Source organism: Lynx rufus, unplaced genomic scaffold (assembly GCF_022079265.1).
Source record: "Lynx rufus isolate CCGP_SWC_20201006 ecotype Redwood Valley unplaced genomic scaffold, mLynRuf1.p SCAF_55, whole genome shotgun sequence".
Lineage (NCBI taxonomy): Eukaryota > Metazoa > Chordata > Mammalia > Carnivora > Felidae > Lynx > Lynx rufus.
This window is the reverse complement of record NW_025814873.1, coordinates 556,806-581,454: the sequence shown is the minus strand read 5'-3', so window position 1 is coordinate 581,454 and position 24,649 is coordinate 556,806. Positions and strand designations below refer to the sequence as shown.

Genomic DNA, 24,649 nt, shown 5'->3' with positions numbered 1-24,649 from the left:
ACAGGGGAGCCCACGGACCCAGAGCCCAGGGTGTTTGTGGGCACCTTGGCCCGCACACACCCAAACCACACTCCCAGGAGGGCAGTGCTCCGTGTGAATCGGGGTCTGCACGAGTGAGCGAGGTTCAGGAGGGACTCCTGTCCGAGAAAGGAGAGAAACCTCCCTCCTGAGACCCGAGCTCCCGGCCTCACGAGCAGGCCTTTCCCAGGTCGGCTGCCTCGGCCCAGGCTGTGTGCGCTCCCACGCGGTTCTCGTGCCTCCTCAGGGACGGGCAGCCGGTCCAGAGAGTCCGCCCTGACCACCCTCCTCCACCCCCTCCCCCCTCCCCGTCTTCACGCAGGCCCACCTCCACCCGCAGCCAGGTCGCACGGGACACGCGTGGACAGTGAGGGTGGGCCCGTCAGCAGGCTGGGTGGACGGGCGCGGCAGGGTCCCCCGGGCTGGCCGCACAAGCATGGTGGCTCGTCTCGGCCCCTGGCTCCAACGCACTAGTGTTCTGCAGACCCCGTCTGGGCTTCAGTCCCTGGAGCCCCCGGGACGCGAGCTGGGTGTACTCAGGAGCCTGGGCTCCCCATTCGGCCCCGCCGCAGCCCTGCTATGCGGTCCACATGCCCAGGACACGCCCCCCACAAGGGGCGCCGTCCGGAGGCTATGGCTGGGGGATTCCCTCTCTGCCTCTGCCCGCCCCCCGCCCCCCGCCAAACAGCATGAGTTGGAAGCCTGCCCGTTGACTTGGTGGCCTTTTCTCGCTGCCCGTGCTCTTTCCAGGCGACGGTTCACCCCCACGCTGGTGTTCGTCTTCGTTAGCCCTGGGCCAGCCACTTCTCGTTTCCTGATTTCCTGTTTGGTTTCTTTGGCCCGGGGGCCATTCAGGACTGGGTTTAGCTTTCTGGTGGGGGAGCTCCGTGCCTGCGGCAGCCCAGCAAAAACATAAACACTCCCCTGTGGGGGTCTCCCAAGACGGGGGACGCCGGAGAGACCCGTGGCCTCATCACTGGCCTTCGCCGGAAACCCACCCTCGAGAAAGAGGCCGTGTGTCCCACCCTAGCGGCAAGGCCGGGCCCCTTGACCCAGTGCCCCTTCTCGGGGCCCGCGCCCCACTTGCTGCCCTTGGGGTGGGGTCAGGGGGTCTCAGGAGAGCCAGGGCAGGGCCACGGATGAGTGGCAGAGCAGACACCTGTGGGCTGTGGCGGGGGACCCCACGGGAGGAGCTGCTGTCTTCAGCCGTGACACCGGCCGCTGTGCACCAGGACACTTGCGTGGCTACGATGACACATTAGCTCCTAGTTGGAGGTTCCCGTCTGCGTTTTCAGGGGCAGCCTTGAAGGCTCTCTGTGCCCCTTTCCCCAGGGGCTCCACTGCCACCTGCCCCCTTCGGCGTGCTTCCGGTGGGAGGTGTGGACATCCCCAGAGGAAGCTGGGGTGGCCCCGCCTTGGGAACGAGCCACAAACAGGCCCCGGTACATCAGGTTTCCACCATCCCGCCCCACAGGTGCAGCCCACCCCACCACCAACCCATTCGGACCCTCGGCCCATCCCGGCAGCTTCCTGACCTCTGGTCACCTGACAGGTAGGTGCTCTCGGGTCCCTGAAGTCAGCCTGGGTCTTTGCAGACCTCAGGGCTGGGGCAGGGGATGTCGGTGGGTGGGGAGGTGACCCTCAGATTGTATAGGTAGCAGTTGCTGGACTCACAGCACAGGCCCTGGTGCACATGAGTCACATGGGAGCTCTGGCATGAGCCACGCAGAAGCCTGAGCCCCGCTGTCCCCACAGACCCGTTCGGCAGGTCAGGCACCTTCGGGGGCCTGGGGAGCCTGGGCAGCAATGCCTTCGGAGGCCTGGGGAGCCACGCACTGAGTGAGTGACCCCCGTGCTTGCTTCCCATTCACTTGCGTGCACGCCGGAGCTCCTCGTGGGTTTGGGCCACACCCTGACCCCTGGCTGACTGGTCCCCTCTGGCTGTCCCCCTGGGGTGCACCTTCAGCACGTGGGAATGGAGTGCTTCCCCCCCCCCCAGCAGCCCTGAGGTTCCACGGGGTGCCCTGGGCAGGGATGGGGCTCCTTGGGCAGAGGTGCAGTGCTATCCCGGCCTCATACCCCGCCCCCCTCCAGCTCAGGGCAGCGGCATCTTCGCCCCCAAGGAGAGCTCCGCACTGCACGGCCTGCCCAGCCCCCACGAGGCCTGGAACCGGCTGCACCGGGCGCCTCCCTCCTTCCCCACACCGCCCCCGTGGCCTAAGCCTGTGGACCCCGATCGGGTCTCAGCCCTGACCAACCACGACCGGGAGCCAGACAAGGGCAGGGAGGAGCGGGAGCGGTGAGTGGCACCCAGCCGGCTCCTGTGGCCTCCTGCCGGCTTTGCAGGGCTCTGCCCTGATGACCCCCCTCGCTGCACCCTCAGGGCTGGGCAGGGCCAGGGGAGAGCCCCAGATGGGGCAGGATGTGGGCAGGGGCCGTCCAGAGGGGGGAGGGTCCACCCCTGGAAGGAGCAGCCGGGACACTTGGCTTGTTGACCACGGTAGGCCCTCTGCAGGGAGCTCGGGTTAGCAGGGCCACGGAAGCACTTGCATCATCCACGTGGGGGCCAGGTCTGGGAGGAGCACCCATGGGGGAACCCTCTGGCCGGGAGGATGCCCCTGGGCAGCAGGACTAGGCTGGGGTCCTAGTCCAGAGTCAGCAGCAGAGTCTGGAATCTGAGGGGTTTTGAGCTGTGGCCGGCTGGCCGAGGGGACAAGAGCAGAGAAGCGTCCCCAGCCAAGGCCACAGTTCATACACCAGTCCTGAGAGCCGTGACCTCTTCCCTGTCCCCGGACTCGGCCTCGTGAGGGAGAACTAGGGTCAGCCGTGGCCAAGACGGAACTCCAGGGTCCTACCCTTCCAGTGACTTTGGTTGGGCCCGACTTCCTCACTGAGGGTCTCCCTGCGGGCCTAGCGGCCTGGGTATGCGGGAAGAGCTCTGCAAAGCCGGCTTCCCAGCAGTTTATCGAGGGGAGGGAGGCGTGGGGTGTTGGGTGTCCTCCGTGAGGGTGTGGGTTTGTTACCACGTGTTGACAGGGTGCTGAAGGGACCTCCCACCCCCACACACTCACCCCGAGGGATCTTGAGGTCCTAGAGGGTGGGAACTGGGAGCAAACAGCTTGAAAGCGCCTCCTGGGCCGAGCCTGAGTGAGGTGTCTGTCTCCTCACTCCCAGGGACCTCCTGGAGAAGACGCGCCTGCTGAGCCGGGCCTCGCCCGCAGCTCCCGTGGGCTACCCGGTCAGCAGCTTCCTGCTCCGCGGCCAGGGCGAGCCGTGCCGGCCCGGGGTCCCTGCCGAGCGCGAGGCCGAGCCCCGCGTCAAGGAGAGCCGCTCACCGGCCAGGGAGGACGGCGCCAAGCCGGCCGCGCGCCCGCCGTCTCCCTACAGCAAGGCGGCCCTGGGCGACAGCCTGCGCCTGGCCGGCCTCCTGGGCCGCGAGCCGGGGAAGCCGCCCGAGGCGCCGGCCGAGCGGCCCCAGGGCGACGTGAAAGTCAAGGAGGAACGCAGGGAAGACGGCGACGCGCCCGAGCCCCCCGGGGCCGGCCCGCACCCCGCGCCCGAGCGCCCGCGCGCCGCCCCCGCGCCCCTGCAGCTCGGCCCCGGCCCCGCGGGCCGCGAGCGCCTGGGCTTCGCGTGGGAGCCCCTGCGCGACGCCTACCGCGGCCTGGAGCTGCCCCGGCGCGCCCTGCCCGCCGCCGCCGCCGCCGCCGCCCCCGCCCCGGCCCCGACCGCCCTGTTCGAGCCCCCCGAGCGCCCCTACCGCGACCGCGAGCCGCACGACTACAGCCCCGAGCGCCTGCGGGAGGCGCGCCGCGAGGAGCTGGAGCGCGCGCGGGCCGCGCACCTGGGCGCCGCGCCGCACCTGCCCGACGGCGCCGCGCTGCTGCCCGCGCTGGGCGCCCTGCACTACCCGCGCCTCGGGCCCGCCGCCGCCGCGCTGCACAACGGGCTCCTGGCGCGGACCCCGCCCGCCGCCGCCGCCGCCGCCGCCGCGCTCGGCGCGCCGCCCCCGCTGGTGGCCGCGGGCGGGCCCCCCACGCCCCCGGGGCCGCCGCCGCGGAGCAGGACTACGCCGCTGGGGGGCCACGGGCCCGAGGCGCGCGACTACTCCCCGTCCCGCAACCCCCAGGAGGTGGAGGCGCGGTAGTCCCCGCGGGACCCCGCGCCGCCTGTACAGAGACCCTCCCACAAATGCACTGCTGTAAACTTTTCTACGTGGACGTTTCTAGAAGCTAAGCACAGCGCCGTCAGTCCTGGGGTGACATTCGCTTTCCGCTCGAAGCCCGCGGAGTCGGGGAGTTTCATCCACAGCCTTGCTGGGGGTGATCTTTCGTTTTCCGAGCTTGAGGTTAGGCCACTGGAAGAGAATTCGAGTTTGTACATCTTTTCCCACAGGTGAGAAGCGTTTTTAATAGATTTGTATTTTTTTCAATTTTGTGCTCTTTAGACACTTAAAACAGGAAACTTTTGCTTTTTTACCTTCAGTTCGGATTTGCAATGTAAAGGCCTCAGACCCCTCTCTAGAGCCCCAGGATCTTGTCTTATTTATGGAGAAAACACGGTCATTTTGTCCAGCGCACTGTGAGGCCCCCCACTCAGGGCCGGCCCTGGCCCTCCCTTGGTACTGGGAACCGAACTTACAGATATATATTAAAATGATAATAATAATGTACAAAACTTTTTTTGCCTTATTATGCAGAAGCGTAAGAGGATTTTTTTCGGTTTTTAAAAAAAAATGAAATATGTAAATAGTCTGTTAATATAAATATATGGCGTTATTAAATTCTTAACCTGGGTAGACTTTATAAAAAGTTTCTAGAAACCTCTCTGGTTATTTGTTTAACACGGTCACAAAAAAAAAAAAACCCTCGCTGTCGGTTGGAAACGCGCGCAAGTTTAACTGCAGCACCGACCCTTCAACTATGCAAGCGCTCTGAGGTGGGGCTGGGCCGCCGTCCGGGGAACGAGGCTCGGAGCCGCCACGCCGGCCTCCCCGGTCCCCAGCCCCGGGGCCCTGCCCTCCCTGGGACTGGCCGGCTCTGGCCGCAGGACACTTCTGTGGATCCTGGTTTCGTTTGCGCAGCGTTTTCGGAATCTGTACCTGACAAGCAGACTTTTAGGAGTGAAGAGTAAAAGGTTCATCATAAAACGAAACGGTAACTGGTGTTTTCTCTCCTGCGCAAAGGCCGTCAGCAAACGTTTCTCAGCGTGGCCCTGCCCCGACCGAGGCCTTGGCATGATTTCCTTTTGCTTTCGGGTTTGCTTTCATAACCTCTCGAACGCCGCCTCGCCCTGCCCTCAGCGCCCTTTTCTGTTCCCCGGCGGCCACACGTGTGTCCGCCGCACTTTTGAGCCCTGTCGGTTCGACGTCCGCAGCCATTTGCTCCGTTCTGTACTTTCAGCCCGTTTCCACTGTGGACTGTGGTTGCTTTAAACATTCAGTTCTCGTGTCAATCAATGAAGATAAATACAGTCTTGATTTCGATCACGAGGTGGTTGGGTGTTTTGTGTGGCATTGGAGAAGGTAGGGGGTCTTTGCCGGGTGCGTTGGGCGGAGCCCCGGGATTGCCGGTCACCCCTGCCTAGGGGCGGAGCGCCTCGTGGGCTTCTAGACCTTCCCGTCTCCGGCTTCACCTGGACTGGCTCCCCCAGGGCCACTCCTGCTGTGGGATGCCCTCCCGGCCTTTGCCTGGGACCTGTCCCTTGTCCCGTCCCGCCCCGTCTGCCTGCTCAGTCTTCTCTGCGCACCGGGTGGCGGCTCACCTCCGTGGAGGGCCGGCCTTGTCCCCGCTGCCCCGGCACCATTCAGAGCCGAGTGACCCTTCTGTGGAGAAATGAGGGCTCAGGGAGGGAGGGGGCAGAGGCAGAACTGGCCACCTCCACCCCCTGGGGGAGAACGGCAGGGGGCCATTTCCCCTGCTCTGTCCATGGTCCAGAAGTGGGGGCCCCGACGGAGCCCCCTGAGTGGATTTGCCTGTTAGGTGAGCAGCCAGGACCGGAAGTGCCCTGAGCCTAAGAGGCGCCCCCCCCCCCCCCCCCCGCCATGGAGAGTCAGGGGTGCCTCACACGGAGCCCGCTGTGCCCAGCGGCCCGGGCTAAACCACACCGCCGCCAAGGCCGAGCAGCGCAGTGAGAAGATGCACAGGGCGGCCGGCCCGCCGGCCCCCAGGGCTCTGGGGACGTACTCATGGGTGGGTCTGAGCAGAGATGCGTTTCAGGCTCTTCCCTTGACTAGGACCACCTGCGGGTCCCGGGACGGCACGTAAATGGCAGCATTTGCGTGAGAAGCCAAAACAGTCTGCACTGAACCGTAGGGTGAGGGGAGTAGGCCGGTGCTCACCCCGTCCCAGGTAAGGTCCCCTGGTGGAATGGCACCCGCGGGAGAGAGTTGGTATCTGCACCGGGGCAGGATGTAACAGCCCTGAGGGATGTCATCGTCAAGGGGTCACTTTCTCTAACGGTGTGTTATCCTTGAGGAGGGTGACTCATGATGGAGCAAAATCCATAGTGAGGTTCTGCTCCCTGGGGAGCACTGGTGGATACACTCTGGGAGCACTCTGGTGAAGCATCCCCCTGGGAGCACTGTGGTGGGTACTTCCTGGGAGCACCGTGGTGGATACCTCCTGGGAACACTCTGGTGAAGCATCCCCCTGGGAGCACCCCTGGGAAGCATCCCCCTGGGAGGTGGATACCTCCTGGGAGCACTCTGATTAAGCATCCCCCTGGAGCACTGGTGGGTATTTCCTGGGAACACTGATGAAGCACCCCCCAGGAGCACTGTGGTGGGTACCTCCTGGGAACACTGATGAAGCATCCCATTGGGAGCACTGTGGTGGGTACTTCCTGGGAACACTCTGGTGAAGCATCCCATTGGGAGCACTCTGGTGGGCACCTCTTGGGGAGCACTCTGGTGGGTACCTCCTGGGGGAGCACTCCCCACCAAAGGCCGTAATCCTTTGAGTGACCCACAAGGGACTGTCCTCTGTAACGCAGCACCAGACTCCAGGGACCCAGGGTCCACACTGGAGCATCACTTCCTAGGAAGTGTGTTTAACATAAAAATAAATGTTTTCAGATAAACGTTCTCTCTAAGAGTTAAAAGAGTTTATAAAATTTGTAAAATCTCCGAGAAGGTAAAACAAAAAGACAGTGAGTTGAAAAATTGAGGAAAAATAAGACAGAGGCTTTCCCGGGATGCCCATCCCCGACTCTTAGAATGTTCAGGAAAAAAGGCCTAACGACTTGGGGCATTGAAAACAAGTGGTAGGAAGAACACCCCAGCCAAATGCCAGTCAAGAACAAAGGCATCTTCAGACATGCTGTTTATTCCCGTGCCTTTTCTTTGGAAGCTACTAGAGAAAAACTCAGGTGGGAGAAAGGCCGTAAACCGACAGAAAGGCCGCAGGTCAGGAGGGCAGCGGGGGGGAGACCCAGGATGACATCTGCATGGCAGGTGCAGGAGCGCTCTGGCCCGGACGGTCTTGGGGGAACCTGCGTGCCGCGAGCACTTCGTCCTCCTTGCTGGCCCTTCTCCGCGTGAACTCTAGGGTTAGCTTCTCGGGGTTTTGTTCGTTTTTTTCCCTGTGAACTTTATTTTGGAAGAGCACTGGATTCGTAGATTAATTTGGGGGGAGAACAGACACCTTTAAATGTCGATTCCTCCCAAGCCACCACGCAACTCACTGGGTTTCCTTTTCTGTTGTTTGGTAAAGGTTTTAAATCCCCAAGTTTTGCACCTTCTTGCCACGTGTAGTCCTGTGTTCTTTAGGCTTCTAATAAAGTTGTGGGTTTGCACTGGCTTTCGCGATTGCACCGAACTGCTCCTGGCCACATACATTTGTGGTACGCCTTGCTGTGGCGGATCAGCACTAGCTCCCCGGTCCTTTGGGTGCACGATACTCCTGGCCCTTCGCAGCCAGGGGCGGGACTCACCCCGGTCAGTGCACCTGCCGTGGAAGTAGGCACCGAGCCACCGGCGTGGGTCCCCTGCCTCTGCAGCCAGGGCCGTACGGGTGGCCGCTGTGGGCGAGGGGAGCACAGCCCAGCATTGGCTGAGCCACGCTGGGCGTGCAGCGTGGCCGGGAAGTGACCTTGGCCGTCAGGAGCCCCTGTGGCTGGGGTTTCCATTGGGGCGGCACAGCTGACCTCTCCTGACCTTTCCCGTTTACTAACCCTCCTACCGGTTCCTTACTTCCCGGGAAGAGGTCACCTTCGGACAGGGACAGCCCCGCGCCTGCTTCTCGCTGTGCTCGCCGTGCTGCCGTGTGAGCCGGGGCCTCCGGGACAGCACTGGCAGCGGGCAGTGACCAGCTCCACGGTCAAGGGTGGTATTCGCTGTTCAGATGTGGCTGGAGCTTGATACCCAATTACTAGCTTTTCTTTTCTTTTGGCTTCCTTTTAAAGGCTTAAATCAGTCACGGGTGCGTAGCCTCACGGCATTTTTGACGTCCGGGGCTGGAGCACGTTCCTCCTTCAGTCTGGGAGCACTTGAGACCCCACACGTGGGCCTTCTAACACGGTCCATCTTGGATTCACTGGTCCACGTTTTTATGAAATGACCCACACCGGTCACAGTGACCTCGGGTGCACTCGGGCACCACATCACTGCCTTGATTCAGGCACTCTTACTTTAGAAATGGTTTTAAGGGGGGCGCCTGGGTGGCGCAGTCGGTTAAGCGTCCGACTTCAGCCAGGTCACGATCTCGCGGTCCGGGAGTTCGAGTCTCGCGTCGGGCTCTGGGCTGATGGCTCAGAGCCTGGAGCCTGTTTCCGATTCTGTGTCTCCCTCTCTCTCTGTCCCTCCCCCGTTCATGCTCTGTCTCTCTCTGTCCCAAAAATAAATAAACGTTGAAAAAAAAAATTAAAAAAAAAATGGTTTTAAGGGGCGCCTGGGTGGCTCAGTCGTTGAGCGTCCGACTTCGGCTCAGGTCATGATCTCACGGTTCATGAGTTCGAGCCCTGCGTTGGGCTCTGTGCGGACAGCTCAGAGCCTGGAGCCTGCTTCGGATCCTGTGTCTCCCTCTCTCTCTGCCCCTCCCCCGTTCATGCTCTGTCTCTCTGTCTCAAAAATAAATAAACGTTAAAAAAAAAAAAGAAATGGTTTTAAAAGTTGTGCACGTGACCACTTTAAGCAAACAAGTTACTCCACGTCTCTGAATCCAGAGGGGGAAACTGGGACTCAGTTCTCCCGTGTCGACATGGCTACTTAACACGATGCCTGTTTGGCAACCTTTCTGAGGACTGCGCACTTTTGCCCCCGACACTGGCGGCCAGCCTGTCTGTGCCGTTCTCCCCTGGCCTGGCCTTGACACGCGGGGACGCCCCCCTGCTTGCCGTGTGCTCTGGCGAAAGCCCAGGAGGCCGAGAGCCGAGAGCAGGGCAGGGCGAGTGCGGCCGGGCACTGGCCCTGGTTTCGACAGGAACCAGTCTCCTGGGGGTCAGGCCCTGGTCCCAGGCTCCTCTGTCGTCGCCCCGTGTTCACCGCCCAGCGTCCCCTCTGCTCCGTCAGGAGCCCGGGCTGCAGAGCGAGGGGGGTCACTGGCGAGGGCCGGTGGGGGTCCCGCAGGACCAGGAGGTTCTGCTGAGCTCTGGTTCCCTTCTCTTTCCCGATGCGACACCCCGTGTCCGGAGCGTCCGGGCCCCCCGCCGCGTCATATCAAGCTGGTCCAGAGCGGACGCCTCGGGATAGCCGCGCTGGGGGACGCGAACCAGGGGGCTGATGCCTCTCGTTAATCCTCAGTGGTTTATTCTGGGGGGAGAGACCGTGCGGGGTAAGTTCCCGGAAGCGCCCGCGCCCCCAACCCCGCCCCGCCCATCCTGCGCTCGCAGAGGAGGGGACACCCTGTGCCCCCCTAGCGCCGGCTTCCCAGAAGCGGGACGTCTTCCCCAAGCCGGGGTCTCGGTCTCAGCAGAGCGGTCCCTTCCTGCCCGCCCCCCGCCTCCATCTCTTCCATCCTGGCCTCACATCCTGTGGGAATGTCTGTCGTGGGATCCGCTTGGCTCAAGCCGGAGCTGTTGAGCACGGAAACGCGAACGTGCCAGCGCGACCTCTGTCAGCAGCACTGTGCGGAGGGCGGCCGGCTTTCCCCGTCCCCTTCTCCTCACGGGGGCTGGGGGCCGCGCCCCACCTTCCCCGCAAAGCCCCTCGCCCACGCCCACACGTCCCACCCAGCGCCTCCCGCTCGCGGCCGGGCCCGGGTGTCGGTGGATCCTGGCGGGTCCCCTCCTCCGAGGGGCTCTCCGTCTAAACCGAATAGGGCAGCCGGGTCCGGAGGCCAGAGCGGGGTGGCCTCGGTACTCGTGGAGCTGGCTGACGTGGCCTCGGTCCCCCTGGTGGCGGCTCGCGGCCTCAGTCCGTGTTGTCGAGGTCGACGTGGCTTCGCCAGATGTGGCACGTGCTCGCGTGGCTTGGCTGGTGCGGTCTCGGCCGTGCAGGCGTTTGGGTTAAGGCCTGTTTCCACGGGCGTGCGGGGTTTCCTAAGGCCACGCCAGATGATGGGGTGTGGACGGTCTGGGCAGCCGGGAGCTGGGAGAGGACGGTGTGGGGCCGGGGTCGGGAGCCAGACCCAAGCAGGTGAGGGGGGACCAGCCTCTGCCTTCTTCCGGGGCCTTGGTAGCACGGCCAGGCCCGTCACCCCCGAGGGCAGAGCAAGGGGACTTGAGTGTCCCGCTGGCTCAGCGCCTGGGCGGCCGGCCCCAGGAGACACAGGGAGCCTCGAGCTCCGTAACAGACGTCCACCCCTTCGGGCAGCCTGTGCATGTGGGGGGTGACGGTCGTCGGTGGAGAGCTTGCCCCCCCCCCCCGAAAGATGCCAGCCGCGTGTGGTCACTGCACGCTTGAGGCTCTGGGGGTGTGGGGCCGGGCCCTAGCTCCACAGGCCCGGACCGCCCAGGCTCCCCAGGCCGCCCGACAGAGCCCCGCAGGGACCGGCAGACCCAGACACCTGCGAGGGGGCGGCTGCAGGGGCGCCGGACCCAGGAGGGGGCAGGTGGGTGCCGCTGGCTTCTGCCCAGCTCCAGCCTCCAACTCCACAAACGTGTGTGTCCGCCCTGAAGGCACGCCTGGAGGAATCTGGACGGCCGTGGCACGGCCCCATGGGAGGTCGGGGGTCCCCTCCGAGAAGAGACTCCCGGAGGCCTCGACCGCTGAAGAAGCGCCCAGACCCCGCAGAGGGACCCAGTCCCCACAGGGACCGACAGGCCTTGGTGTCCGAGGAAGCCCAGAAGGCCGTTCGGGGTGTGGGCCCTGCGTCCTGGAGGTTAAGCCAGACCCCGCTGGGCCCGGGGCCAGCTCCCAGGGTGCTGACTGTGCGGGGGCGGGCCCGGGGAGGGGGGTCGGGGAGCCAGGCCCCAGAACAGGGCGTGTCCAGCCAGGCTGGGGGACGGTGGGAACGGCTGGGGGGCTCGTGGCAGCATCCGCCTGTGTCCGAGCCTGGGCCTGCACCAAGGGAGGGCAGACTCAGTGAGGACGGCCGCGCGAGTGGGCACGCGGGCGGGGAGCCGGGCGAGGACTCGGATCGCCCCGCAGACCAGGCCCGGCTGCTGCGGGCAGGCGGCGAACGGACACCCGGGAGCCCATCGGGCCTCCCGAGGAAAGGCCGGGGGCCCGCGGGCAGCTGAGGGCTGCTGCCTCAGAAGGGGGTGCGCAGCGGGCTCCCTCCAACCTGAATTCTGCCCGAGACGACAGGCCGGGAGGGAGCTGGCGGACAGAGGCCTGCAGGGGCCGCGACACCGGGGGGCCGGCTGTGTGTGCGCGGACCGCCGGCCACGGGGGAGGCGTGGACCCGAACCGGGGGACTCGCAGGGAGAGCCCGGGCCCCGACTGACCCCAACCCGGGCCGGATAGCGCTCCAGTGATCTGGGAGGCCCCGGGGCCCACCGGGCATCCAGCGTAAAGGGGACTGGCCGTCCCCAGCTTCCAGCTCTGCCTCTGACAGGATTTGGGGGTGTGACCCCTCTACAACCTGGGGGCCGACCTGAGCCCGACAGGCCGGGAGGCGGGCGGGGGACACGGCAGGAGAGAGAGGGGCCCCCTGGGCACGCTCAGCCGAAGGCCCACTGGGGACCCGCTACACTTGTTCCGGCTGCCGGGAGGCGCGGGGGTCCCGGGCCCCAAAGCGGGGGCAGGAGGTGGAGCCCGGGCCCCTTCAGGCAGGCAGCCGCCACCGTGGGGGCTCAGTGCCCCCTCAGAAACATGTTGTGGGGGGAGGGCTCCGGCCCCGGAAGGCCGTCCGGGTGGTTCTGGTGCGGACGGAGCTCCACAGGCAGAGGGCCCCGGCTCCACACACGCGGGAGGGGGGCCTGGTGCGCAGGTGCGAGCCCCGCGGGTGCCTAGAACGGAGCGAACGTGCGGAGAGGTCTGGGGAGGGGAGGGGCGCCCGGCTGTCCCAGGCCTCTGCCTGATTCCGCGCCCTCCGCTCCACAGTTGTGCCTGTTTCACCCCAAAGGTAAAGGCGGGGGGGGGGGGGGAGCGCGCTGCCTCGGTCGGAGGGGCCGGGGTGGCTGGTTTCCAGCCAGAGACGCCCGGGAGCCTCGATTCCTGGTAACCCCGGGACCCCCCAGGCAGGCAGCCAGGTGCAGGGGACACGGACTGCGGCGTTTCGTCGCCTGAGAAAGCGTTTGGGTGGAGGGGGTGCCCGTTTTCATCGTGGAGGCTGCTGGGTGATTCCGGCTCTTCCGGATTTCCACCGGGGGCCAGGGCTCCCCTGGCTGCCGGGGTGTGTATCCCGCTTGCACGAGCTGCCCCTGCCCGGGTCAGGGGAGCCCAGGACAGCGGGCGCGGCGAGGGTGGGGTGTGGCCGCGTCTCCAGGCTCGGCCGTAGGGGGTCCACGTGCCCTACATGCTTGCGCCCCAGGTGGGTGCAACCTGCCTAGCTGGGTGTGCTACCCTTTCAGCCGGAGCTGGAGGAACTGGGACTGTCTGGCCCGGGTGGCCCTGAGCCCCCGGACGGTGCTGTCCTTTGATAAGACACACCTGGGAGCCTTGAGGAGGGTAAGCCCGGAGCCTCAGGCGGCCGTTCCAAGCTGGGACTGCGCTTGGCCGCTTGAGAGGGGCATCCAAGAGAGAGGTGTGGGTGGTGGCCCCTCCAGCCTGCAGGCCGTGCATGTGGCCCCAGACCCCCCCGCGCTCCACAGACCGATACCCCCAGCTGCCCTCCGCGGGCCGACGGGGCGCCTACTGAGCAGGCTCCAGCCGCACAGGCGAGGGTCTGGAGAGGCCGGCTCGCAGGGATGGCCCGGTGGGGGACGTGGCACCTGCCTGTTTGCAAGCGCCAGTCCGCACGAAGGCGTGGCTCCCTTCTGCCGGAGGCCAGAGCGGAGGGATCTGGAAGCCTCGCAAGCACCGAGGCCAGCGCGCGCACCGTGGTACCCCTCCACGACAGGCACCTGGGAGCCTTGTTCGCTGCAGAGACCCGGGACTTCCGAACAGCGAACAGCGAGCTCACCTGGGGACTGCCTCTCACCCACTTCCGGGCCGCCCGCAAAGCGGTTTCAGAGGTGGGCGGGCTCCCTCCGTGTTTGACGCAATTGACGCAACGCAGAGGTGGGGGGAGGTGGGCCCTGGCTCCCAAGGCGGCGGGCGGACGGACGGGGTGAGTACCGTGCATGTGTGAGCCTCACGGGTGGGGGTGCGGGTAGGGGTGGGGGGAGCAGGGCCGCGTGGGGCGAGGTCGGGACACGGTAGCGGGCTTGTGTGGACCCGAATCTACCTAAGGCCAAGCCCTGACCTGCACCAGTGTCACGTGCCCCCTGAAGTCTGGTGGGTTTGGGGACAAACAGTGCTGAGACTGATTGTCTTCGCCACCAGTGCCTTTTTGTTGTTGCTGTTGTTTGATACATTTAAGATATTTTTAAATTCCAGGGGCGCCTGGGTGTCTCAGTCGGTTAAGCCTCCCACTTCCGCTCAGGTCTTGATCTCACTGTCGGTGAGTTCGAGCCCCGCGTCGGGCTCTGTGCTGACAGCTCAAGCCTGGAGCCTGCTTCGGATTCTGTGTCTCCCTCTCTCTCTGGCCCTCTCCCTTCATGCTCTGTCTCCCTCTCTCCTGCAAAAATAAACATCAAAAAAATTTTTTTAATTTTTTTTAATCCAGCGTAGTTAACGTAGTGTTTTATCAGTTTCCGGTGTGCAATGTGGTGATTCACCTGTTCCATCCATCACCCGCTGCTCATCGTAAGTACTGTCAATTCCATTCACCCAGTTCACTCATCCCCCACCCACCTCCCGCCCGCAACCACGGGTGTTCTCCACGGTTGAGTCTGTTTCTTGGTTTCTCTTTTTTTTCCTTTATGTTGCTTCTTAAACTCCACATGGGAGTGAAATCATATGGTATTTGTCTCTGACTTATCTTGCTTAGCATAATACACTCTAGCTCCATCCATGTCCTTGCAAGTGGCCAGACTTCGTTTTTGATTGCCGAGTAATATTCTGTTGCCCATATCCGTCTTCCTCTCCGTTCATCAGCTGATGGACACTTGGGCTGTTGCCGTATTCCGGTGTTGTAGGTAATGCGCCTATAAAGGGCGCACGTATCCCCTTGAATTAGTGTTTTTGTATTTTGGGGGTAAATACCCAGTAGTGCGGTTACTGGATTATAGGGGACTTCTATTTTTAACTTTTGCAGGAAGCTCCACTCTGTTTTCCAGAGCGGCTGCACCTGTCTGCATTCCCAGCAACAGTGCACGAGGGTCCCCTTTCTCGCATCCTCGCCAGCACCTGTGTTTCTCGTGTTGTTACCGTTAGCCGTTCTGACAGGTGCAAGGCGGTATCTCGTCATGGTTTTCATCTGTGTGTCCCCGATGAGTGATATCGAGCATCTCACGTCTGTTGGCCATCTGTGTGTCTTCTTTGGAGAAATGTCTATTCATGTCTTCTGCCCATTTTTTAAAATGTCATTCATTTTTGGGGTGTTGGGCTTGAGAAGTTCTTTATAGATTTTGGATACTAACCCTTTATCCGATATGTCATTTGCAAATATCTTCTCCAATTCCTACGCTGCCTTTTAGATTTGTTGATTGTTTCTTTGCTGTGCAGAAAGTTTTTATTTTGATGTAGTTCCAGTATATTTTTGCTTTTTTTGTTTCCCTTGCCTCTGGAGACGTGTTGAGTAAGAAGTTGCTGCAGCCCATGTGACAGAAGTTCCTGCCTCTGTTCTCCTGTAGGATTTGTATGGTTTCAGGTCTTACGTTTAAGTCTTTCATCCATTTTGAGTTTATTTTTGTGTCTGGTGTAAGAAAGTGGTCCAGGCTCATTTTTCTGCCTGTTGCTGCCCGGTTTTCCCAGCACCACTTGCTAAAGAGACTGTCTTTATTCCATTGGATGTTCTTTCCCACTTTGTCAAAGATGAGCTGGCCATACATTTGTGGGTCCATTTCTGGGTTCTCTACTCTGTTCCATTGATCGGAGTGTCTCTTCTTGTGCCCGTACCATACTGTCTTGATGATGACAGCGTTGTAATACAGCTTGAAGTCTGGGATTGTGATGCCTCCTGCTGTGGTTTTCTTTTTCAAGATTGCTTTGGCTATTCGGGGTCTTTCCTGGTTCCGTACAAATTTTGGGATTGTCTGTTCTAGCTCTGTGAAGAATGCTGGTGGTATTTTGATAGGGATTGCATTAAATGTGTAGATGGCCTTGGGTAGTAGTGACATTTTAACAATATTTTTTTCCTGCAACTCACGAGCATGGAATGTCTTTCCTTGTGTTTCCATCATATTGAATTTCTTTCATCGGTGTTTCACGGTTTTCAGAGTACAGATCCTTCACTACTTTGGTTAAATTTATTCCTAGATGATTTGTTGTTTTTGGTGCAATTGCAAATGATATCGTTTCCTTAATTTCATTTTCTGCTTTGTTATTAGCGTATAGGAAACGAACGTGTGTCTGCATATTGATTTTTATCCTGTGACTTTATTTTTTTTAATTTTTCAATGTTTATTTGGGTGGGGGGGTGTGCAGAGAAAGAGGGAGACACAGAATCTGAAGCAGGCTCCAGGCTCTGAGCTGTCAGCACAGAGCCTGATGCGGGGCTCGAACTCACGGACCGCGAGATCATGACCTGAGCTGTGGTCGGACACTTAACTGAGCCACCCAGGCGCCCCCCCATCCTGCGACTGAATTCATTTATTCAGTTCTGGAGATTTTCGGTGGAGTCTAGGGGTCTGCTTTCTGTCAAAGTCTGGACGTAGTGTCCGTGGATCGATGGCTAACGACCCAATCGGGGACTGTTGTTTTCTAAGCTCCTTGGGGGCTTCCCGGATGTCATCTGAACCCGGCCCCTGTTCTGAGGGCAGGGAGAGACCAAGGGTGGGGCCAGCCCACTCTGGGTGGGGAGGTGGCAGGTTTAAGGAGCGTGGCTTGTCTGGGGCGGCAGTGAATGGAGTGGATCTCCACACCCGCCTGCCTCCTCTGAGAGGTTCACACAGAGGCCGTGACTGAGTTCAGTCACAGATCCCGTCCGGGTGGTCTCAACGCCACATGACTGTCTCCAGGCCACATGCCTGGAGCGGCGTCTGGGAGTGGGGAAGGCAGGGGAGGCCCCCGTTCCGAGGGCGGGGAGGTGAGGGCCCCCCACCGCCCGGGGCCAGGTCTCAGCCAGTGGCGGTCACAGCCTCTCGCCGACCTTCTCCGACACCCCACCCGCGTGCCCGGTGCTCGCGGACCTCTGTCCTGCGGTGAGCCCGAGCGGCCGGGAGGGGGCGGCACCGGCACGGACGCACCTCCTGTGGCAGCTGTGTGGCCGCGGGGGACGCGGAAGCCACAGCAGTGATGCGGCCACGTGTGGGAGAAAGCACAGACTGGGACGGTGATTCCCAAAATGAGCCACAGGTTTTCCCAAGAGGCCCGTGATCCCAGCCGCTGGTTTATGAGATCCCCAAGGCTGGGCTCGGGTCGCCCAGGGCGCTCACGGGGTCCTCGTGAGCCTCGTCAGGTCCGAACACGCAGCGCTCTGTTTGGAGCGGGGCACGGGCGCCTCCTTGGAGGAAGCACAGATGTCTGCGGCCATCGCGGTTCGCAGGACGGCTGTTCTCATTGGAGACACTTGGGTGTTCGGGGAGGACAGACTTCCCGGCCGTCCCTCGGGGCTCACTGGGTGACTGCAGTCCGGGCCACAGGAAGCCGATGGAGCGAAGGGCAGCCCATCAAAGGCAGGGTGCGCCCATCCGGCCTCCGGAGAGGGAGCCTGTGCACCGTAGTTCCCCGGGGCAGTTCTCCCGGGGGAGACCCAGGGGAAGGCCACGGCCGAACGTGTGCCATGGAACGACGGAGGCCCATTAGAGGCACCCAGTAAACACCCAGTGGGGGGACCAGTCTCTGCCCTTCATCTGCCAGGACGGCCGTGGCCCCAGTGGTATCCATTCCGTGTTCCTGATACGGTTGGGTTGATTTGGTTGAGGGTGATTTTTCTGTTTCCGACATAGGGGTGACAGGACACCAAAATGTCCTTAATCCGGAGTCGGCCACATCAACCCACTCCAATTCTGAGCATAGCCACCCGTGACTGTGATGGCGGTTCTAGAGCCTTCCAGGGAGCAGTTTGATGGGCTGCATTTATAGATTGTTGGACGGAAAAGCAATACCCGTGCCCAGTGCTACGGACGTGCTACGGGTGGTGCCGGATGAGAGTGCTGGTCCTAGCTGGCCCTCGAGGCCTTCCGACTTCTCCCCCGGAGGGCTGATACCCACCACTTTGGCCCAGGGAGGTGGGGCGTGGGTGGGACGTGGCAGACCGGGACCCCCGCCCTCCCCCTTCTCCCCATGCCGTGTATCATGCCAGGTGTAGTGCGTTTCAGTAGGTCTGACTGTGGTGGGACAGCGGGGCCCCAGCAGAGACGGGGTCGTTTCCCGCCACCCGGGGTGTGAAGTGACTCCTCTGTCTGGGAACTTCTCGGTGCGAATTCCAGCCCGTCCCTCCCCTCCCAGGTGTGACGGGGCAGCCGAGCTCGCCGATCCTCGGTGGAGGCCAGGCGTCGACTATGTCCTGCGGCTTCCGTGGTTATGGCGCTGGGGCCCCGGTGGGGTTCTGCCTCGCTGTGGACGACCGGCCATACAGGCTGACCCTGCGGAAGCATTAGAGCCTGGACGGTGTGTTAGTTCCCGGCCAAGGTGCCGTTCCCTGTAACTCAACCTGCTGCTTTCCTGTTCCGTTGCTCCTTTCTACCAGCCCCGCACTGTGGCTCTGGGCAAGATGGACCCCGCTCACCGCCGCGCGCCCCCCCAGGTCTGCACATTGTGATCTTCGAAGTGTGACCCCCCCCACCCCCGCCGATCACTGTTCAGTGAGGCGAGGCGCCCGCACGTGCCACTCAGCCTCTCTCCGACCCTAGCGGTGGCAGCCTGCTTTGCACGGTGGCAGGGAAGGCTTGGGTTGGGCCGGGCGTGGTGTCCATGCAAACCGGGCATATTTAGGACCCTCACCTGGAGGGGCCGGTGTGATCAGTCCCGCCCCGGGTGGGGACTCCACGGATGGTCCTGGAACCATGTGGCAGCTGCCTTGGGTCCCGCTGAGAACACACAGGACGTGGTGGCGTGGCACTGACGCAACCACTGGCGCCCAGCGCGGTTGGCATGTGTGGCAACGCGCCCCCCCCCCCCGGGCGCCGAGCGGCCGGATCTCCTGGGGGGTCGCTCGCCGGGGCGTCTGCGGCCCGACTGCCAGGCCTCGCGAGCCGGGGCAGCAACCAGGGATGGCCACGCCAGGCTCTCGCGGACGGGCCGGTCCTCCCCCGTTCCCGACCCTACGAGGGCTCCCCCCTCGGGAACAGCCCACGGCTGGTGCGGTGACCACGGCCCAGCTCCGAGTCCGGCGCTGGCTGTCCGGCTGCCGCGGGTGTTACTGCTTCTAACCAGACGGAGTCCCCGTTGGCTGCGTGGGGACCGCAGTCCGGGTGGTACACTGCACCGACGAGACCCACTGTGCACCAGGAGTCAGCTGGCAGGTCCCCACTCCCGGTCCGCGGACCCAGGGATGCCCCAGGCAGAGGGGCCGGGATATCTGGAGGGTCTCCTCGTGCCCACCGTTCTAGAGGCCGCGGGCCGGGGGACAGAGTGCCCCTCCCCAGCGCTGGGCGTGACCCTTCATCCCACGGGGGTTTCAGCCCCAGCAGAGGTGAGTCGAGGGGACGTACGCTCACCCCAGCCCTGACATGCGGCGCAGCTGGCCACAACTGGGGGATGCGCCCGAGTCGTCACCTTGACCGCGTGACCCAGGGCCGGAGGTGTCCTGGGAACGGCACTGCAGATCCGGCCGAGCGGCTACCACGGTGTCACCGTTGGGCATGGCCTCGTGGATGGGGCGCTCGCTCCCCGCCCACCGTCACCCCCGCCAGCAGTCAGGCTCTAGCGGCCACGCCGGGCTGTTGAAACCACTGCTGGGATGTGCGCGGCGGCCCCGCGGTCGGTTTCAGGGCGGCTTCCCCGGTCCCCTCGTGGCCCCGAGCAGCTTCTGCCGTTTGAGGGTGACCGGCCTTCAGGGAACGCAGGCCTCCCAGTTCCCGGTTCCCACGTCCCCCCTGCACGGCTTCGAGGACGCCACCCGGAGGTGGAATCCAGACAGAAACACGGTGTGTCCTCAGGGTCGGGGGAGCCCACGACGTCCGTGTCAGGGACCCACCCCCCCCCCCGACCATAACTGCTTGTGCCCTGTGACCCTCGGAGCTCTGTGGGGGCGACCCTGTGTTCCGGTCCATCTGGCTGCAGGACCCACCGACGGCCCCCGTGAGTGTCTCCAGAGGACCGACGAGCAGCGAGCCCACTGTGAGGCCTCTTCCGGCCCCCGTGGCCCTCACCTGGTGGCAACCTGGGCCGGCATCCCGCACCCGGAAAGGGAGGCCCCCAGCCTGTGGAGGACGGTGTCCCCGAGGGCGTTTCTGGAGGAGGTGAGGCACCCGGAGTGGCAGGGCTGATGGGACTAATCTGAACTGCTCGCCTCCAGCGAGCGCTGGGGCTGCCTGCTGACCTCCGCTGTCCCCGTGCTCACGCGGTGGACGCCACGTACCTGACGTGTGGGCCAACTGTCCCCCATGGGCTCCTCCCCAGGCCTGTCCCTCCCGTCCCATCCGTGGCTTCCTGGGTGTCAAGTGTCCAGCAGCCCGAGAGCTTCTAGGGCTCATCTGAGGCCCATCCCTGTGCCAAGAACGGGCAGGGACTGAAGACAGGTGCAGGCCAGCCCAGACTGGCGGGGGGTGGGTGGGTGGGTTGTCAGCAAGGGACGGTCTGGGGCAGCAGGGAGATGAGCGCGTGTCTGGCTGCCACATCTGGAAGGTTGGACAGACGCCTCAGGTGGGTTCAGCACGTCAGTGTCTGTTGGCCGTGGCCTGGGCACAGCATCTGGGAGCAGGGAGGCGAGCAGACCCCGCAGTGGGGGAAGGGAGCGGGCGGGAGGGGCCCGCGATCACCGGGTCCAGCTCACGGTGAAGCAGTCGTCACACCGCGTGGACAGCCTCCTCCATGGTGACTTTGCATTAAAAAGTGTGATGGAGGGGCGCCTGGGTGGCGCAGTCGGTTGAGCGTCCGACTTCAGCCAGGTCACGATCTCGCGGTCCGTGAGTTCGAGCCCCGCGTCGGGCTCTGGGCTGACGGCTCGGAGCCTGGAGCCTGTTTCCGATTCTGTGTCTCCCTCTCTCTCTGCCCCTCGCCCGTTCATGCTCTGTCTCTCTCTGTCCCAAAAATAAATAAACGTTGAAAAAAAATTAAAAAAAAAAAGCGTGATGGGGAATCTAGAAAACCATCAATGTAAGTCTGAGATTCAACTGTGGTTATTTTTACAAATTTCTGCTGTGTCCAGACCGCCCTTGTCCAAAGCTACGGGAGCAGCACAGAGGCGAGGACACGGCTGTCCCGGTGTATTTGCTGGGTTATCCTGCCAAGATCCGGTGAGGAGCTCAGACCAGAATCCATCACCCAAGTCCGTGAGCAGGACGTACGTGGTGTCCCTCAGCAGCCCCCCGACCCTCGTGCGGAGAGACCTGGGGTTTCCACTCCGGATCAGCCTCCCTGCACCTCCCGGGGACAGGCGGGGCGACAGGGGAGGGCGGAGGGGGTGGGCTCACCACGCCGGGGACGGGGACGGTGGGGCCGCTGGTGCGTCCTCGGGGGCGACAAGGCGTCCGGGATGGCGACCGACCTAACCGACCGCGGAGCGGGCAGAGGCTGTCGCAGACAGCGGGGCTGTATCCGGACCGGGAGGCCGCCTTCCAGCCCCGGACGGCGGGTGGCGCAAGGCCTCTCGCTGGGGCCGAGGGGAGGGTGTCGGCGGGGCGGTGAGGGTGCCGTCCACAGCGAGCAGGGACGGACGTGCGGGCCGCGGCCGCTTCGGGGTCTCGGTGGAGGCTGGAGATGCGAAGCGGTCCCGCCCGTGGTCGTGAGGACCGCGTCCTGCGAACGTTCCATCCTTCTCGTTCTCGCCCCTCGAGGGACGCCGGACTCCTCAGGGCCGTCGGTGCGGGTCCCGCCCCGGGCACAACCGCCCCGCATCAGCCGAGCCTGAATATTCGGCATCCGGAGCTGCCGCGGCGAAAGCTGGTGGTGGTCCCCCTACCTGACGTGTTTATAGACCCGTCACACGATCGGCTTTAATTTCACGGGCTGTGCCTTTTGCTCAGTCCCCTGCCTTTGCTTCTCCCGTCTTTATCCGAGAGCGGAGAGTGGCGGCGTTCGGTCGGGCTGCACCTGTTCCCGTGCTCGCCGCGTTCAGCTGCCGTCGTGTCTGCGTGAGCTGCGGGGGAGGTGCCCGTGCCCTGTTCCGGGTTGTCGTCCGGGTGCGCGGGGACACGCGTGACGAAGCTGGAGACGGCGTCGGCCCGCGCCGTGTTCCGTGCGGGGAGCTCCGCCATCAGCTCCCGCCCGCGGGTCCGAGAGCGCACCCACGGCCTCGTCGTCCCCCCGGACGGGTTCTCCCCGGGGCAGCGGCCGGTGTCACGGAGGCCGATCTGTCTGGAAAGCGCGCGCTGTGCTCGGGGCCCGAGCGCGGAAGCGCTCGCTGCGGGGAGGTTGCGGCCGGTCTGCCGTGGGCACCGTGGGGCTTCCCCGGCTGGTGCAGGGGGCCGGCCTCCCGCGTGCGCGCCCTGCTCGGAAACGGTCGGCTTCCCGGTCGGGACCCGTGGTGGGGTCGCTCCCCTCCGTCTGCCGGGGTCCGCTTTGCCGGCTCCGGAACGGACGCTGCGGTTGACCCGCCGTCGCTTTAGTCTGTGTTAGTGGCTCTGCCGTCCGTAGGGCCCCAGAGAGCGCACAGGGGAGCCTTTCAGCCGCTGGTCCCTGGCCTCAGAACGCGGGGACTCGTTCGCCCAAAACCCACTCGGGTGAAACCGGGGCCTGCGGCGTTTCGGTCCCCAGTGACCATGCCGCAAACCCTTGGGGGTGACGTCGCTCGGGTGTGCGCTCAGAGTCCTCCTCAGCCGGCGCCAGGGTCTTCCGGGTCCTGACTGTGCTCCTCCAGTCAAGGCTGCGTCTTGAGTCTGTGTCCACGTACGTTCCCTACTCTCCTGGTTATTTCGTAAATGAGTTGCTCTGTTCTCCCCACACCCGGTCCTTGCTGTCTCCCATCAGTCCTGTGTCGCCTTTGTAGTCGGGGCTGGTCTGTAACCTATGCTGTGTGCGAGGTGGGCGATGTGGTATTTTTCTGCCTTCGGAGGAAATGCCTAGAAATTTTACTGTAGTGTGAGACACGTGGCTCTTGGTTGGGTCGACTGTCCACCCCCTGAAGGTAGGAACTCGATTAACTCCATACGGACGTTAATCTCTTCTCCACGTTGTCACCAGAAGTAAGGATGTCAGCGGTACAGGAAGCAATGGTGTGCGTTTCTACCAAAGGCCTGGATGTCTGTGGGCTTCTAGTCCACATCCCAAGTCACAGGTAAGCGTTCTAACTTTGTTATTCGATTAGAGCTTCCCTGTTTTCCACGGAGACGCTTGAGAGGATGACCTGTTAGTTGTGGGCCAGGTTGCTGCTACCCAGGCAAACGGAGATGTTGGTAAGTCGAGCACGTGCAGAACATGATTCTAAGGCTTGATGAAGTTCAAGCCACACCATCTCTGCTCCTGGAGGGTTGGACATTGTCCCCCTTTGGTCCATGACTCTAACTGCCGTTGGATTTCTGTGTTCAGATCAGTTTGCTGGAATTCTAATTTTTGTCATTTGTTGTGTTTTTTAATTTTTATGTTTGCTTATTTTTGAGAGAGAACATCAGCAGGAGAGGGGCAGAGAGAGGGAGACACAGAATCCAAAGCAGGCTCCAGGCTCTGAGCTGTCAGCACAGAGCCAATACGGGGCTCGATCCCACGAACTGTGAGATCATGACCTGAGCCGAAGTCGGACGCTTAACCGACTGAGCCACCGAGGCACCCCCCCCATTCCTTTTTTTTAACGTTTATTTTTGAGGGAGACAGAGAGCAGGGGATGGGCAGAGAGAGAGGGAGACACAGAATCCGAAGCAGGCTCCAGGCTCAGAGCCATTAGCACAGAGCCCGACACGGGGCTCGAACCCACAAACCGAGATCGTGACCTGAGCCGAAGTCGGACGCTTAACTGACAAAGCCACCCAGGAGCCCCTGTTCATATTTTAATTTAAAAATATTTCACTGCTGGAGCACCTGGGTGACTCAGTCCATTGAATGTCTGAATTTTGATTTCGGTTCAGGTCACCATCCTACGGTCATGGGATTGAGCTCCACATTGGGCTCTGCATGAAGTATGGAGCCTGCTTGGGAGTCTCTAAAAGTTAAAAAAAATACTCCATCATTAAAACATGCTCTGGGGTGCCTCGGTGGCTCAGCCTTGGCTGGCTTCAGCTCAGGTCATGATCTCGCAGTTCGTGGGTTCGAGCCCCACATGGGGCTCTGTGCTGATAGCTCGGAGCCTGGAACCTGCTTCAGATTCTGCGTCTCCCTCTCTCTCTGCCCCTCCCCGCTCCCACTCTCTCAAAAAAAAAAAAAAATGCTAAGCATCATCCAAGTTTTCATTGGCTGTAACGTGTTTCTGGCAGAGGGTCGTCCCTTGATGCCCATGTCTGCCGGCCTGTCAGAGTGGTGCCCATGGCAGGCCAGGGTGGCCGTGGCAATTTTTTCAAACGAGAAGGAAGCTGGCCACGTCGATGGACTCTTCTTCCTTTCACAAATGATTTCTCTGCAGCAGGTGGTGCTGTTTGCTGGCCTCTCACCCACAGGAGAAGCTTCTTTCCAAACGCATGCTCTCCAACCTGCCACGGGGTCTCTGATATTCTGTCCTTGTCACGTCCACAATCGTCCCAGCACCCTCACCAGGAGGAGACTCCTTCTCCAGGAACCAGGCTCTTCGCACCTCCCCAGGAAGCGCCTCCTCGTCCGTTCCCGTTTGGTCCTGGGACGGCAGCGATTCAGTCCTACCTTCAGGCTCCACTCCTCACTCTGGTTCTCCTGTTTCCACCCCACCTGTGGGGACGGCCTCCCCCGGTCTCGACCCCTCACAGTCATCCATCGGGGTTGGAATCAACTCCTTCCAATTCCTGGTAATGTTGGTGTTCTGACTTCTTCCCACGATTCACGACCGTTCTGTGGCATCTAGGAGGGTGACTCCTTTCCGGTTCACTCTGCCCCAGTCCCTCAGAGGAATCACCATCTATGGCAGCTGTAGCTTCACGAAATGTATTTCCTAAAAAGACG

General features: G+C 62.4%; 1 protein-coding gene across 14 annotated transcripts in view; it reads left to right on the top strand.

Annotated features, from left to right (window-relative positions):
- FBRSL1 (fibrosin like 1) overlaps positions 1–5,504 on the top strand; it is a 78,938-nt gene extending 73,434 nt beyond the window's left edge. For 13 of the 14 annotated variants that reach the window (XM_047101031.1, XM_047101036.1, XM_047101028.1 and 10 more), the window contains 4 exons: positions 1,493–1,570; positions 1,774–1,857; positions 2,113–2,317; positions 3,193–5,504. In XM_047101031.1, the coding sequence (XP_046956987.1) occupies positions 1,493–1,570; positions 1,774–1,857; positions 2,113–2,317; positions 3,193–4,165 (1,340 nt within the window). In that variant the 3' untranslated portion in view covers positions 4,166–5,504. The remainder of the gene's footprint in view (positions 1–1,492; positions 1,571–1,773; positions 1,858–2,112; positions 2,318–3,192) is intronic. The other variant, XM_047101030.1, reaches the window with a different exon arrangement.
- Positions 5,505–24,649: the final 19,145 nt, after the last annotated feature.